Source organism: Hibiscus syriacus, unplaced genomic scaffold, assembly GCF_006381635.1.
Source record: "Hibiscus syriacus cultivar Baekdansim isolate YM2019G1 unplaced genomic scaffold, ASM638163v2 tig00111409_pilon, whole genome shotgun sequence".
Classification (NCBI taxonomy): Eukaryota; Viridiplantae; Streptophyta; class Magnoliopsida; order Malvales; family Malvaceae; genus Hibiscus; species Hibiscus syriacus.
Window position 1 is genome coordinate 1,551,693 of NW_024063086.1, and position 13,983 is coordinate 1,565,675.

At 33.5% G+C, this 13,983-nt stretch overlaps 1 protein-coding gene across 1 annotated transcript; it reads left to right on the forward strand.

Moving 5' to 3' along the window:
• Positions 1–11,383: 11,383 nt before the first annotated feature.
• Positions 11,384–13,279, forward strand: LOC120162841 (protein pleiotropic regulator PRL2-like). The gene is made up of 7 exons (XM_039172911.1): positions 11,384–11,550; positions 11,693–11,758; positions 12,152–12,233; positions 12,548–12,640; positions 12,805–12,868; positions 12,984–13,069; positions 13,160–13,279. Exons 1-7 carry the CDS (start codon positions 11,384–11,386, stop codon positions 13,277–13,279), a joined length of 678 nt encoding a protein of 225 aa, XP_039028842.1.
• Positions 13,280–13,983: the final 704 nt, after the last annotated feature.

Sequence of the window (13,983 nt, forward strand, 5' to 3'; positions counted from 1 at the left end):
GGCTATTGATTTGCTTCCCGATTTAAGGGCTTTTGATGATGTGGCGCTAGTGTTATGTGTAAAATCCTAACATACCTTGGGTCTCTTGTTTGCCCAGTTTAGTGGCGTTCAGGGTATTCGGGCTTTACTAATTGCTTCCCGGTCTTGGCTTGTTGGGTCAGGCAGGCCCAGACTTGGACCCTTGCTTCCTTACCTTCATTGGATCGTGACTCCTTTTAGAGTCGGACTCTTATTGGGCATAAAACAAAAATGAAATAAAATAAAATAAAATGAAAGTAAAATAAAAATAGTTAAGAAAAAGGAAAATAAAATACTAATACTAATAATAATATTATGTATTAAAACTATATAATATATATATTATATTTCAAAACCAATATAATATGTTTTCAAAGATTATATATATTATATATGTTTTCAAAAACCATTTTTAAAAACTATATATACATATATATGTTTTCAAAAACTATATATGTTTTCAAAAAACCGTTTTTTAAAAATTATATATTATACGTTTTCAAAAAATATGTTTTCAAAAACTATACTATATATCTTCAAAAACTATATATATTATATATTTTTGAAATTATTATTATTATTATATATATATATATATAATATATAATATAATAAAGACCATTGAAGTTCCAGACGAAAATGGGTGTCTACAAAATCAAATGTCATTTGTTAATGGGGTGGTGTGAAATGAGTAAAATTACCCACAATTTATAGGCTAAATAGTTAGGGCAAAACTGTCATTCCATTCAACAACATTAATATACTATTTAAAACAAAATTAAATAGCAATAAAATGCTTTAATTCTGAGCATTAACAACAAAGGTATTAAAAACCCTTTGCAAAAAGATATTTGAACTCAAAGATTCCTCTATAGTAACTCTGCAAAGTATATAAGCACACACTTAAATAAATAAAATACTCAAAATACAAATTTGAGTAAAATTCAAAAGACATTGAAGTCCTACACTACACTACTATCGATCTGAATAGTTCTCTTAATAAAGAGTAGAGAATCCTTCATAGATAACAAGTACAGGTCTAGATATACCTTTGTTTGCTTTATTTTTGTTAAATTCGAATATCTCACTGGAAGTCTTGAGTACTCTCTATAGGAAATGCATGCGGGTTTAAAAACAACACTGTCTAATTTAAAATTTGTCTTTACCCTAGCCAGTGGAAATTTATACTTCCCTATTATTTTTAGGAGAAGATGCCTCCGCCCGTCAACTAGACTTTTTCGATGGTGTCAAGTTGCTTTTTCTCTAGACGAAGACATAAAGATACCTCTATCACATTTTAACTATAAAGATTATACCATGATCTCTCTATCATCCTAACAGAGTTGAGATGTCCCCGCTAAGGTTATAGGAACTTATCCTCGACCTTCGTAAAGCGTCGAGACATTACTATTGCCTAGTCACCCCACTAAAGTATTAAGAATGCTTCGTTGATTTTTACAAAGATGAAAACAAATAAAACTCACAGACTAGAGACCTAGGAGAATAAAAGCATTTAGAATCCTCTGTGTGGCACAAATATAAGCGTGAATACAACTTTGTCCTGCTTAAAAATTTCCCTTTTAGCTTTCACAAAGATAAAGACAATAATGTAGATAAACAATGATCTTATACGAACTTAAACGATGAGATCTTATGTAATACGTTTAAGCATAGAGATACCTCTGACTATTTGTCATTACCCTGGAATAATGTATAGAATCCTCTACTGGATGTAGAAGCATTGAAAATACTCGGGCCAAATTTAAGAATCAAGGTTCCTTCATAACACATTTAAGCCTTGAGATGTATACCTCTGCCCATTTATCAATTTAGACCAGAGTGTCGAGATGCCTCTTCTACCTTTCTATTATCCAACTAAAAGAGTTAAAATGTCTGTCCTGTGGCAAAAGGAATTTATCCATTACCTTTGTGTGGCATCGAGATGTTTTTTTTATCTCCAATCACCTCTTAGAGAGCATCGAGGATCTTTCAATGTGCATATACACAGGTATTGAGATAAGTCTGCCAAATTCTAAAATAAATTATCAGTGAGAGTATCCAAAATGAAAACAAGATCATCTGTTGTGCCCTCTAGATTAAAGCTATAATTGTTCCACGAAGAGGCTTCCGTTTGAAAGCTCAATAAGGAGCGCATTCAGCCTTGAATCTGGGTCATACCACTTTGATATTCCGTCTATAAAAGAGGAAAAATTATTATACTTCCTTTATAGGTCACGTTATTCTTCGAACCTTCTATAGTTCTATATTCTCGAGCCAGCTATGACCACATGAAAGCCAATATGATCTACTAACAGTCGTTTCTATTTGTCCTATCAATTTAAAAGTAGGCATCATGATCCTACACCTAACACCAACACTTCAGTATATAAACCCCCTATGAAAAGTTGAAATGGAGCTTCTTCTTCTTCCTCTCTCTCATCCGGGAGATAGAGAAAAATATTTATCATTTTTAATCGATCATCAACCGTAAACCTGACAGTTGCGGTTCTCCACCCAAATTAAAAGGAGAGAAATGCCTAAAGCCATCACAACCCAAATGTTATCACCGACAATTTGTTTCATCTCTCTAGTTTTATTTTTACATATTTAAATTTCGTATTTTTGTTTTATTTAATTAGTTTTTATTTTATATATATGAATTCTATTGCTTTTATTTTAGGCATGGTACCAAAAAAAATGTCCAAACTATTCATCTTTCCCCGTTTAGGTGCCTAAACTTTTTCCAATCAATCTAGATGTCTAACGTTACAAATGTTACCATTCTAAGTGTCTTGATCGTAACGATCGTTAAAAAAATCATTTAACTGACACGCCTTGCGTTTATAGTTTTTCGAAATTTTTGTTTTAAAAAAACTTTAAAATTACAAAAAGAACCCAAATTTCTTTAAAATTATAAAAAAAAATCTCAAAATCCTAGATCTTTAATTTCAAACCCCAAAAATTTTTAAAACCTAATTTCAAATCCCTTACCCATACTGGCTGACGTTGTCATCAGTCATCTAGGTCACTACTGTCGTTAGTGATCACGCCTAATCGGCCATCATCTCAATCCCCTAAGATCTCTAAAATCCCCTAAAGTGCAGTGATAGTTTTTCTCCTCTCACCATTTTTAGACAAAAACTCTGAAATCCATTGGAGATCACCCAAATATAAAACAACTCATCTTCCTATATAGTTCTTCACAATGCACTTAAGCTCTACAATCTTCTACTCCACTTCATCTTTAGCAATATTTCTGAATGAAACAAATGGAAGACTGATAAATTGCAAATATCTTAAATATGCAGAAACTTGACCTTTTTCAAACTTGTCCATCACCCTTTTAACTACACTCTCGGCACTACCTACAGACTCTGATAGAGAAGCGGCAACGAATTATTGAACGTTACTCTTGTTGATAGAAGCAAACCTAGAAAGCTCTAGACTTGATGAAAAACAAAGGGGATGATGGAATAGGATTAGCGATAACTAGGATTTTATTTAGGGTTTTTAGATGTTGGAATCAAGATAAGAAAGAAGGTTAGAACAAGATAATTATAATAATAAAAGATAAAGAAAATAAAGATAAAAGTATGAAATTAAAGAAATCAAGACGATATCCCTTTGAAGGTGATGGTAAAGGGGTGATGAAGGTGAAGATGGATTTGTGGACAAATAGATGGATAAGTGTCCTATCGAACTCTCCTAATCTCAATGAAAAAGCAAACTCGATAATATGGCTTTGATCAGCCCTCATAATCGCGATGAATAGGTAATCCAAAGTGTGACGATCTCCCTCTCGAGAAATTAAATGAAAAGAAACTTCAAATATACAAGGCAATCAGTTCTTGCAAAAACGTACTCACGTTGTATTGAATAAAGAATAAAACTTGATGATTACAATGGTGGGAGGAGCATCTTTTATATAGGAAAAAGGAGTCATGGTCCTAATATGAATAAAGAATAAAATAATAACTAAAGTCTATCCTAATCCAAGTGATGTGGGTTGCATCAATATGGACCCTTGATGTAGTGTTTGATCCGGTGGTGGTGATGGAAACTAGGAGTTTGAATGCATGATTTGTTCCTCAGCCGTTAGATGTGATGAATGGTCCAGATTGATCTTCTAGAAGGTGGCGGCTTGGAGAATAAGATGGGGGATGATAAGGATTTATCACAAGTAAATTACCTTTATAACATTGACTTAAACTATCCCTGCTATGAAAATAGGCATATATTTGGGTTCTCGATATCATAATAATGTGATTCAAGAACATTTAGAAAGTTAAGAGACTTTCGATTATATCTCTAGAAGACATGACGACCGAATAAAATCAGGATCCCTTTCAAAAAAGCAGTTGCAAGTCTGCTACTCTGTTATTCTTCTTTTCCAAGGGTTGTTCGTGTGGATCAATTGGAAGCGCTAGTTCATCTTCCTTTAATGTGAACCTTGTGATGCATGTATCAAACTCCCTTAATATCACAATGTTTCACGTTTTCTTCACAATTGTGTTCAAAATATTCGGTATGTTTTGTTCCTCAAGTGATCTATTGGTTTGGTTAATGAAGAAACAGTTTGTTCAAGTTTAGTTTTAACTTGGGTGCTTGAGAAACCAGCTTTCTTCATTACCATACTAACACTAGGATCATCAAAAACGGAGATGATCAAGTGAATTTGCATTCACTGCAGCAGGGAGAGAGAGGGGGAGCACGGATGGGGGAAAGGAGGGGAGGGTTTTTTTTCCTAAAAAATATAATATTTTTATTTTTCAAAAATATTAAAATTTCAAAAAAAAAAATAAACGTGGCTCATGTCACTTAACAATTTTTTTTAACGCTTGTTATGACCAGGACACTTAAAATGGTAACGTGTGTAACGCTATACACATAGATTGATAGAAATATAATTTATGCGCTTAAATGAAAATATAGTATAGTTTAGACACTTATTTTTATATTAGGCCTTTATTTTATGTAGTAAGTCTTTTTATTTTTTTGTGAAAATATTAGATATTTTTAATATATTTTTATAGCATTTTTTAAGGATTGGATTGGTCGTTACTTCTCCGGTTAATGTTTGGTTATCTTTGTTATTCACACCTGTTTTGGACCCGTTAGTTAGTTCTATCATATTTGTTAATGTGTCACTATTGTTTTTTTGTAATGTGATTGTTGATGGTGGTTAATCTTTTATTGTTAATAATGATGTTTATTTATATTTATTTTTACTAGATTTTTTATTTGGATTTTTAGATTTTTTATGATTTTTATTTTATTTTATTTTTTAGTGATTAGTTTATATTTTTTAATAAATTTAGAAAAAGTAACCAATTGATATGATTAACCTATTTTAAATTTTATAAACTTTTCATTTTAGAAATTATGATGTTTATTATATAATATTTAATTAATAAAATAAAATGCTATTATTAGTTAAAAAATTTAGCATAGGAAAAAACCTTAGAGATAAAGGCTAAAAAAAGTATGATAAGATACAAGTTTAATTCTACGTACAACATTATTTATCATTCATAATTCATTGTCACCAAAGAAAATTATTTCAAAGTCAATAACCGTTGGATTATGGTGGGACTTTAATGTGTGTTTTAGGTGAGATTTTTATGAGTGACAGTTGGATATTTTTTCCCTATTAGTTCTAATATTACCCCTAAATGGTGCGTATATAAACGAGGCTTGGTTTTATTATTTTTCATCCAATTCCATCAACAACTTCTTCCTCATTTATTCCATTTCTAAGCTTTCTTTTAAACTATCAAGTTTCCTTTATTATTTTTTAAGCCTTTTCTAGTTAATCAATCTATGGACTATCCTCAATTTTTTAAAAATCTTTCGATCTTTAGAAAAGAGCAATCAACTGAGTTTTATCTTCCTATTTCGGGTGTACGAAACAGGGAGTATTATGTTAACCTTGAGGGGAGAACGTTCGTTTTTTCCATTACACAGGTCAGGCGAATTCGCTTCTAAGGCAATGAACTACCACGCGCAGTAACAATTTCTTCTTATTTTTTTCACTATATCATACCTATCAGTGTTGATTTATTTATTTTGCAGTACTTATATCTTACACTTGGACACATATTGTAGCAACTATATAAGTGGTGACAAGTCTGCGTTTTAAGTGTTAGACGAATCCTTTCGTGACAATGTGAAGTTTGGTGATGATTCAGGAGTCTCTGTTATAGGAAAAAAGAGAGGTAATAATCCAAACCAAGGATAATGTTATACAAACCATATTTAATGTTCTCTTTGTTCTAGACTTGAGGATAAATTTGTTGAATATTGGTTAACTGCAAGAGAAAGGATATGAAATTTCCATTAAAGATGGGGTTTGCAAATTTCAAGATGAAAAATTGGGGTTAATTACCGAATTTGACATGAAATCTAACATGATGTTTCTATTATACCTGCACACTATCATTAACTCATGTTTTTCTATCAGGGTGAAAGATGAAAGTTGGCTTTGCGTTTTCGGCATGACCATTTAAATTTTACAGGTTTAAAAGCTTTACAACAAAAGATTATAGTGACAAGTATCCCACAAATCCAGATTCCTTCTCAAGTATGTGAAGAATGTGTCATTCGTAAACATCATCAAGAGCCACTTCAAAAAGGAAAATCGTGGCGAGTGAGAAAAGCATTGGAACTTGTACACTCAGATTTATGTGGACTAATCAATCCCATGTCAAATGGACGTAAATGATATTTTACATCATTCATTGATAACTTTAATAGAAAAGCTTGGGTTTAGTTTTTACATGAAAAATCTCAAGCTCACATAGCTTTTAAAAGTTTCAAAGCTCTAGTTGAAAAGGAAGCATGTACTCCGATAAAGGTGTTGCGTAGTGATCATGGTGGAGAATACAATTCCGATGATTTTGTTACTTTCTGTGATGAGAAAGGGATAGAGAAGCAACTAATACCAACATACATGCCTCAACAAAATGGCATTTGAAAAAGGAAGAACCGCATAATTTGAATATGGTATGACTTCTGTTGGCAATGAGTGGAGTTCTAAAAGCTTTCTAGCCTGAAGTTGTTAATTGGAGTGTTCATTTATTGAACAGAAGCCCAACTATAGTTGTTCAAAATATCACACCACAAGAAGCTTGGAGTGGATGTAGACCAACTATAGATTACTTCACAAGAGGAAAAGCTTGATGAAAAAGGTGAAAAGTGTATTTTTCTTGGTGTTAGTGAACAATCAAAAGTATAAAAATTGTACAATTCTATTACCAAGAAAATTGATATTAATTATTTATCCAAAAAATTGATATTATTTGTGATGTAGTTTTTGATGAGGATCAATTTTAGAATTAGGATGTAGGTATTGGTGAATAATTAATACACAACGACTTTGATGGAGAAAATCAAAATGAATGGCAACAGCTAATGGAACACGCGTAAAATGAACAAAAAGTAGACGAACCAACAAATGAACGTCTGAACGTATCAAGAGGAGACCTACATGGATGGAGAAGTTTGTAGTATAAGTTATCGATGAAGAACGACTCAATCATTTTGCTCTTTTTTCAGATTGTGATCCTGTAACTTTTGAAGAGAATGTTAAAGAACTCAAATGGAGAAGAGGAATGGATGAAGTAATGCTAGCCATAAAACATAACAACACTTGGGGTTTGAAAGATCTTCCAAAAAGGTTAAAACAATCAGTTTAAAGTGGGCTTGATCATAAGCAAATGTGGTGTAATCTCCATTATATATATATATCATTATTCTTTTATTTATTACAAACATGCTCCAATCAAAACCTGAACCAGGCCCCAAACTAAAACCCAAACAGGGCCCAATCAAAACCCTGTTAAAACACCCAAACAGAACCTGACCCGGGCCCAAACCAAACCCGACTGGGACCCCAATTGGAGCCTAACCTAAACCTAACCCTAGCCCTAGTGTAGCCCCCCAAATACTACCTCAGCCGTTGTTGATCTCTGCCCCAAAACGAGGAAGGTTGCTGCTCCAGCACACCACCACCAAGCTTCCAGCACTCCACGCAACATGCAACAGACAACAAACAAAAAACGAGAATGTAATCATTTCCTTTATCTGTAAGAGTGGGTATAAAACCCAAAAACAAATAGTGTACAGGCGATCTCTAGTTCTTGTGTTATCCAAAAGCAAGAAAAAAGAAAAGTTTCAAGGTATTATTATTTTTTCTGTTTTTTTATTTTTCGAATAAAAAAACTTTTTTTAGTTTCAAACAACAGGAAAGGAGGGGAAAATCTTTTTAGTTTCGGTCAACAACGAAAAAACCTTTTTTTAGTTTCGAAAAAATAGCAAGCAACCAAAGCATCTTACAGTAAAGAAAAAAAGAGAGGAGAGTGAGCGGTTACCTGGGGGAGATGAACAATTCATCTCCACGGTAACCGGAGTTTAGGAAGCCAAGGAGTCGGGGGCTTTTTCCTCGGGTTTAGAGGCGGTTTTCGGTAGTTTTTAGCCCCAAATCGGGGTCTAGGTTAGTATATATGGAGATTTAGGTTGTTCTAGGCTAGTTTGGGGTTTTTCAACCACCGTGTGTGACGAACAGAGCAGTGGACGGAGTGACGATCGGAGCTGGGCCGGTCGAGGGAGAGATGAGAGAGGAAAGAGGATTTTTTTGGTTTTTTTCTATTTTCGGTTTAAAATAAAAAAAAAGAAAGAAAAATAACATATATAGGAAAAGTTTAGGGTAAAATCACGCATAGGTCCCCCTAGGTTTATCTTGTTTTTACATTTTGGTCACCTATAGGGACCAAACCTGGTATTTCTCCTTTTCCATGTATGTTGTGTAATTTTTGGTTTATTCATTGTTTAATCCCTCTAAGTTTAGCATGTTTTTACGTTCTGGTCATTTGTGAGGACTGAAATTGTTATTTCCCTTTTCTTTGCATGTTATTTATTTATTGGGTTATTCACTATTTAGTCCCTCTAAGTTTAGTTTGTTTTTACATTTTGGTCATATGTAGTGACTGTTTAAATTTTATTTTAATTTGGCTGGATTAATTTTGTAATTTTGTAATTTTCGTTTAATAATACATTTTAGGTTTAAAAATCGGTTAATTAGCTTTTAGTCCCTATAACTTCCACGTGTTTTTTTTGCATTTTAGCCACTAACTTTTTTTTTTCTTTTGTTTAGATTTAGTCATTAAATTTTAATTTGCTTTAATTTAGCCCTTATTACATGTTTAATTTATTCTTTTAATCCTTGTAATTTAATATTCATGCAATTTAACCCTTGTATTTATTTTTATTTCATTTTTTTTGATGTTTTTGTGTTTGTTTTTATTTTAATTTATTTAATTGGGTTTATTATTATATTTAGTATTTCATAGTTCTTAGTTAACTAGTCTTTTAGATTTCGTCCTTAGATTAGGTTGGTAAACCAAACCAAATCAGATCTAGTAATTAGGATGTCACCTTAGTTTTAATTAGAGAGCAATTCGAGCCGAGTTTTCGCATAAGATGCCTGATTACTCGAGTCTATTGCTCGAACTTTAAATTTGTTAATCATCGACTAATTTTCTAAAACTCTTTTAATTTAATCCCTCAATTTCTAATAGGTTAATTTAGATAATTATTAGAACTTTGATTTGTTGATTAGTCCTTAAATTTTAGGAGTTATTGATTTAGGCCCTTGAGCTTTTAGTCTTTTAGAACTCTGTATTTTAGATCTTTTAGAACTCTGTATTTTAGATCTTTTACCCTTTATTCCCCTTAACTTCAATTAGACTTTTAAATTAACATAATCAAATATGTTAAATAGAGCCTCCACTTTTAGCTAGATTTCAATATAGTCCTCTTAATTTAGGGAATAATTCGAGTCGGCCCTAGCCTAAAAGACCAAGGGACCATCTCGATTATTCGATTCAATAATTGATTAAAATCAAATAGGGTTAATATTAAAACCTACATTTATATGTTTGTGCCTTTAGGTTCTTTAATTCTCATAATTTGACACTATAAGATAGAGAGAACCTTAATTTACCCTTAGCTTAATTAGGATTAATAAAAAATTTATTTGATTGCATCTTATTTTAAAACCTAAGGTAATATCCACTTATTAGGGAATCAATAGTATATCTCCCACAAGTATGCAGGGAATAGGCCGACATCCTTTTCAAAACCGCATCATGATTTCTAAAATACCGAGGCAATGTTCAGTTATTGGGCACAATAGCTGATCTCCCGCATTCATGCTAGGGGCGAATGTTATTGGCTTTAATAAACAAATACCCTTTTCAACTTTGCACCGATGATGATTTTTAAATTAGATAAAGTTTTAACTCAAAATTTTTGATTCTAAATATAGGGTAATTAACTAGGTACCAATTTTTGGGCCTTGTGGGGGTGCTAATCCTTCCATATGTGTAACCGACTCCCGAAACTTGATTTCAGGAATTTCACAGACCCTAAAACTTATTATTTTGATAAAAATAAAATATTTTATTAAAATCACCCGACTTTTATGGTGTCCCAATCGCACCTTAAATGATTGGTGGCGACTCCTCACATTTCAAAACCTTTTTAAAGAAAACCCCCAAGTCGGTACGAGGTCTTTCCCTGCTCGGGCGAAAAACAGTGTTGATAGCTTGGCGACTCTGCTGGGGATATTTTGTTTTTAAAAACCAACTTGAGAGTCGAGTCACGAGTTGGTTACCCTATATTCAACATTATGGAAATAATGAGTTCGGTCTTATTTAATTTGCGGTTCGTTATGTTGTTTCAAATAAAAAAAGATTTTCTCTCTGGTTAATGCTTACATTTCTGTGAAATTATTTAGGCCTGTTGCACACCATATCTCTAACCCCGAGCTCAATCCCGATTTATCTAAGTAGGGAGAAATGTCACACCTCATGAGGAACATTGGGCTTCCTTGTGTGGGTCTGATAAAGTATCTCTGGAAAGCATCTTAAGTTGCCTATCTGGATATCAGATCCGAAATACGATTTTAGTGGTGTGATCCCCTGAGTCGAATTTGATTCGCAAGTCTGTAATGGTCCAGAATCGAGGTCAACCCTAGCAGGTTGTATTGATGTCTCGGGAACCTTTTCTAGAACCCAGCCTCATGCAGATAATTTAGTAAGCATACCCCGCTAGAGCCATGTAGATAACCTAGGAGAACTAGAACGCATATGGTTAGGATTTTAATTTTCTTTGGTGTGTTTTATGTCAGAATTCTTTAAATTTTTATACCCGCATTAATTATTCTTTGAATTATTTGAATTAATCAAATTTTTCTGACCCATCTCTTTGTTTCTTGATTGCATGTATCATTTTCATTTCATAACATTACATAGAAGATATTGATTCTCGAATCATCTGGTTACTGTGAAAAGGACTTAAGGAAGCAATGTCTTCCGATAGGAGCAAGAATGCAATAAATGTTCAGACGTGGTTAAAGTATGGGCAAGCACGGTTTGGGGACAATAATGCATCTGGCGAAGAATCTGTGTTGCCAGAAAATGTTATTATTAGTGTCAAGCAAGCGCATTGGTCCGAGTTATCAAGCAAGCGGATGTGGGTTCAATGTTAAATGGGATTGATTGTAATTTGTATAGAACACTACATCATTGTTCTCTTGGAATCTGTTTCTGTTATGTAGAAGAAATTATGTTGCTGATTCGTGTGACTAATTTTTGTCTTTCTTTCTTCTTACCAGAAATGATGTTGATAATTCTGGCAAAAGCACTGCCATTACTTCTGCTTGGGAACCCTTTTCTGAAAGGTTCTCTCTCCCTCCCCCCTTCCTCCTCTCTTTATTATGCATCTTCAGGCTCATTAATAATTCTGGGAGTCGTGTTACCATGTGATTGTTATTCCGCCATGATACATTTCTTTTCCATGGTGTTTTGTTTTTTCATTGGTTACCTGCTGTCAAATGTAAAAAATCATCTCTCACACAGTTAGGTCTATAATTCGTTTGTATCTTTAATTGACCTTTGTTTAGGCATAACAAGCTTTTTACGTGAATGTGCTGAAGCATGTTTTCACATTTGAATATAGAAGTATTTATGTGGTTATATGATCTATTTGTGGATTGCAACATGGCGTGCCACTCTTATCCTTCAAATATAGGACATTTACAGCTTGAAGATTTATGGTTTCCTTCATGCGACAGGCTGACAACCTCTGCTATAATAGAAAGAATCCCAAGCAAATGGCCACGCCCCGTGTGGCATCGTCCATGGAAGAACTACAGGGTGAGAATCTCTGTCTCTGCATCATGGTAGTTGATAGAAATATCAATGGAGTTTGTTGCTGATTTTTTGGTCACGTGTGAAATATTGTTTTCTTCTCTAATTCATTTCTCCTTGGGGGCACATGCTGATTGCGTGTCTTATTCTTTTGATAAACATGTTTATAACTAAAGCTACATCGAGAATATTACTCACTAATTTTTCTTTGTATAATGCCAGTCGATTTCATTTGTTGTTTCTTGTTGAACCTCTTTCATCGCTGATTCTGTGTATTTCAGTTCCTGTAGATTTCTCGACATGTTTAAATGATTAATCAGGTCATCAGTGGACATTTGGGATGGGTGAGATCTGTTGCCTTTGATCCAAGTAACAAATGTTTCTGTACTGGGTCTGCGGACCGTACAATCAAGGTATATAATTGTGTAGTTGGTAGTTATCTATTTTTTTCTCAATCTCTCATTGTTTCTCCTCTGCTTTAATGTGAGTCTATAAAACAGATATTCATTTGAAAATCCAGTCGTTACTTTTTGAAAATGACTTCCGCCTCTTCCTTGACTTGATTTCGGCATGTTAGATATGGGATGTAGCAAGTGGGAGGCTGAAGCTCACACTGACTGGACACATTGAACAGATACGAGGTTTGTTTTAAGAATTTTTCTCGGGTGTGAATAGTTTTTATGGGCCAACCATACTGTGGGTGATGAATATCAATCATGGATTCAGAATCATTTGAAATCTATATTTTATTCACAGGCCTTGCTGTCAGTAGCAAACACACCTATATGTTCTCCGCTGGTGATGACAAGCAAGTAAAATGCTGGGATCTTGGGCAGAACAAGGTTAGAACTGCATAAACTTATTATTTTGGATCCGTAAACGAGTAAGAAATTAGAATGATTTTATCTGTTGTTGAAATCATTTTGTTATAGAAACTTTTAAATTGCTGTATAGGTTATCTGGTCCTACTAAGTGGTGTTTATTACTTGGCTCTTCATCCCACAATCGATATATTGCTAACTGGGGGACGTGATTCAGTCTGCCGGGTATGAAAATTTCAACACGTAGAAAACCCTCATAAATTTTGTTTTAATACAATAATTTCTGGTAAAAACATAGATCTGGTAAGATGGTGTCCGATCAACTTAAATATTTTTTAAAATGATCGGTGGTAACTCTAACGTGTTTTATTTAAGTCGAAGCCCAATACCGAGCCGACCCGAAAGACGGTTTCGACACCTAGGAGACAAGCGCAACCAAGGCAAGAAGAATATTAGGAAGACAATGAAGAAGATGAATAAGTTGATCCAGGATCAAAAGATTTAAGAAGGAACAATGTATGTTTTTTACTTTGATGATAATATTAACAATATACGAGTCGCCATTCCTTCATTCCAAGAGAAAACCAATTATGAAGCATACTTGGATTGAGAAGAAAAAGTGGATCATGTATTGTTCGAGTGTCATAACTATTCTGAGCATAATAAGGTTCCTTAGCTAAAGATGAGCTATCCTTTGATGTCCTTGGGCTATCATGATCTGTCATAGGATGAGTCCTTGGTCTATGAGCTTCCAAAGCCTTCCTTATCATCCAATAGCCTATGTGTAGCAAGAAAACAATGGAATAAGTGATGATAACTCTAAGGATGCAATGAATGAATGTTGTCGCCTATAGTATGCATGCAAATGAACTAATTAATATAACATAAACATATAATAAGCTAGGTAAAGATGTGGGAACATATGATATGCTATG

Excerpts from the sequence above, each read along its gene's own strand:
- LOC120162841 (XM_039172911.1), top strand. The coding sequence starts at position 11,384 with ATGTCTTCCGATAGGAGCAAGAATGCAATAAATGTTCAGACGTGGTTA. Across the intron at positions 12,641-12,804 it reads CTGCGGACCGTACAATCAAG|ATATGGGATGTAGCAAGTGG; the intron begins GTATATAATTGT and ends TCGGCATGTTAG. Across the intron at positions 12,869-12,983 it reads ACACATTGAACAGATACGAG|GCCTTGCTGTCAGTAGCAAA; the intron begins GTTTGTTTTAAG and ends TTTTATTCACAG.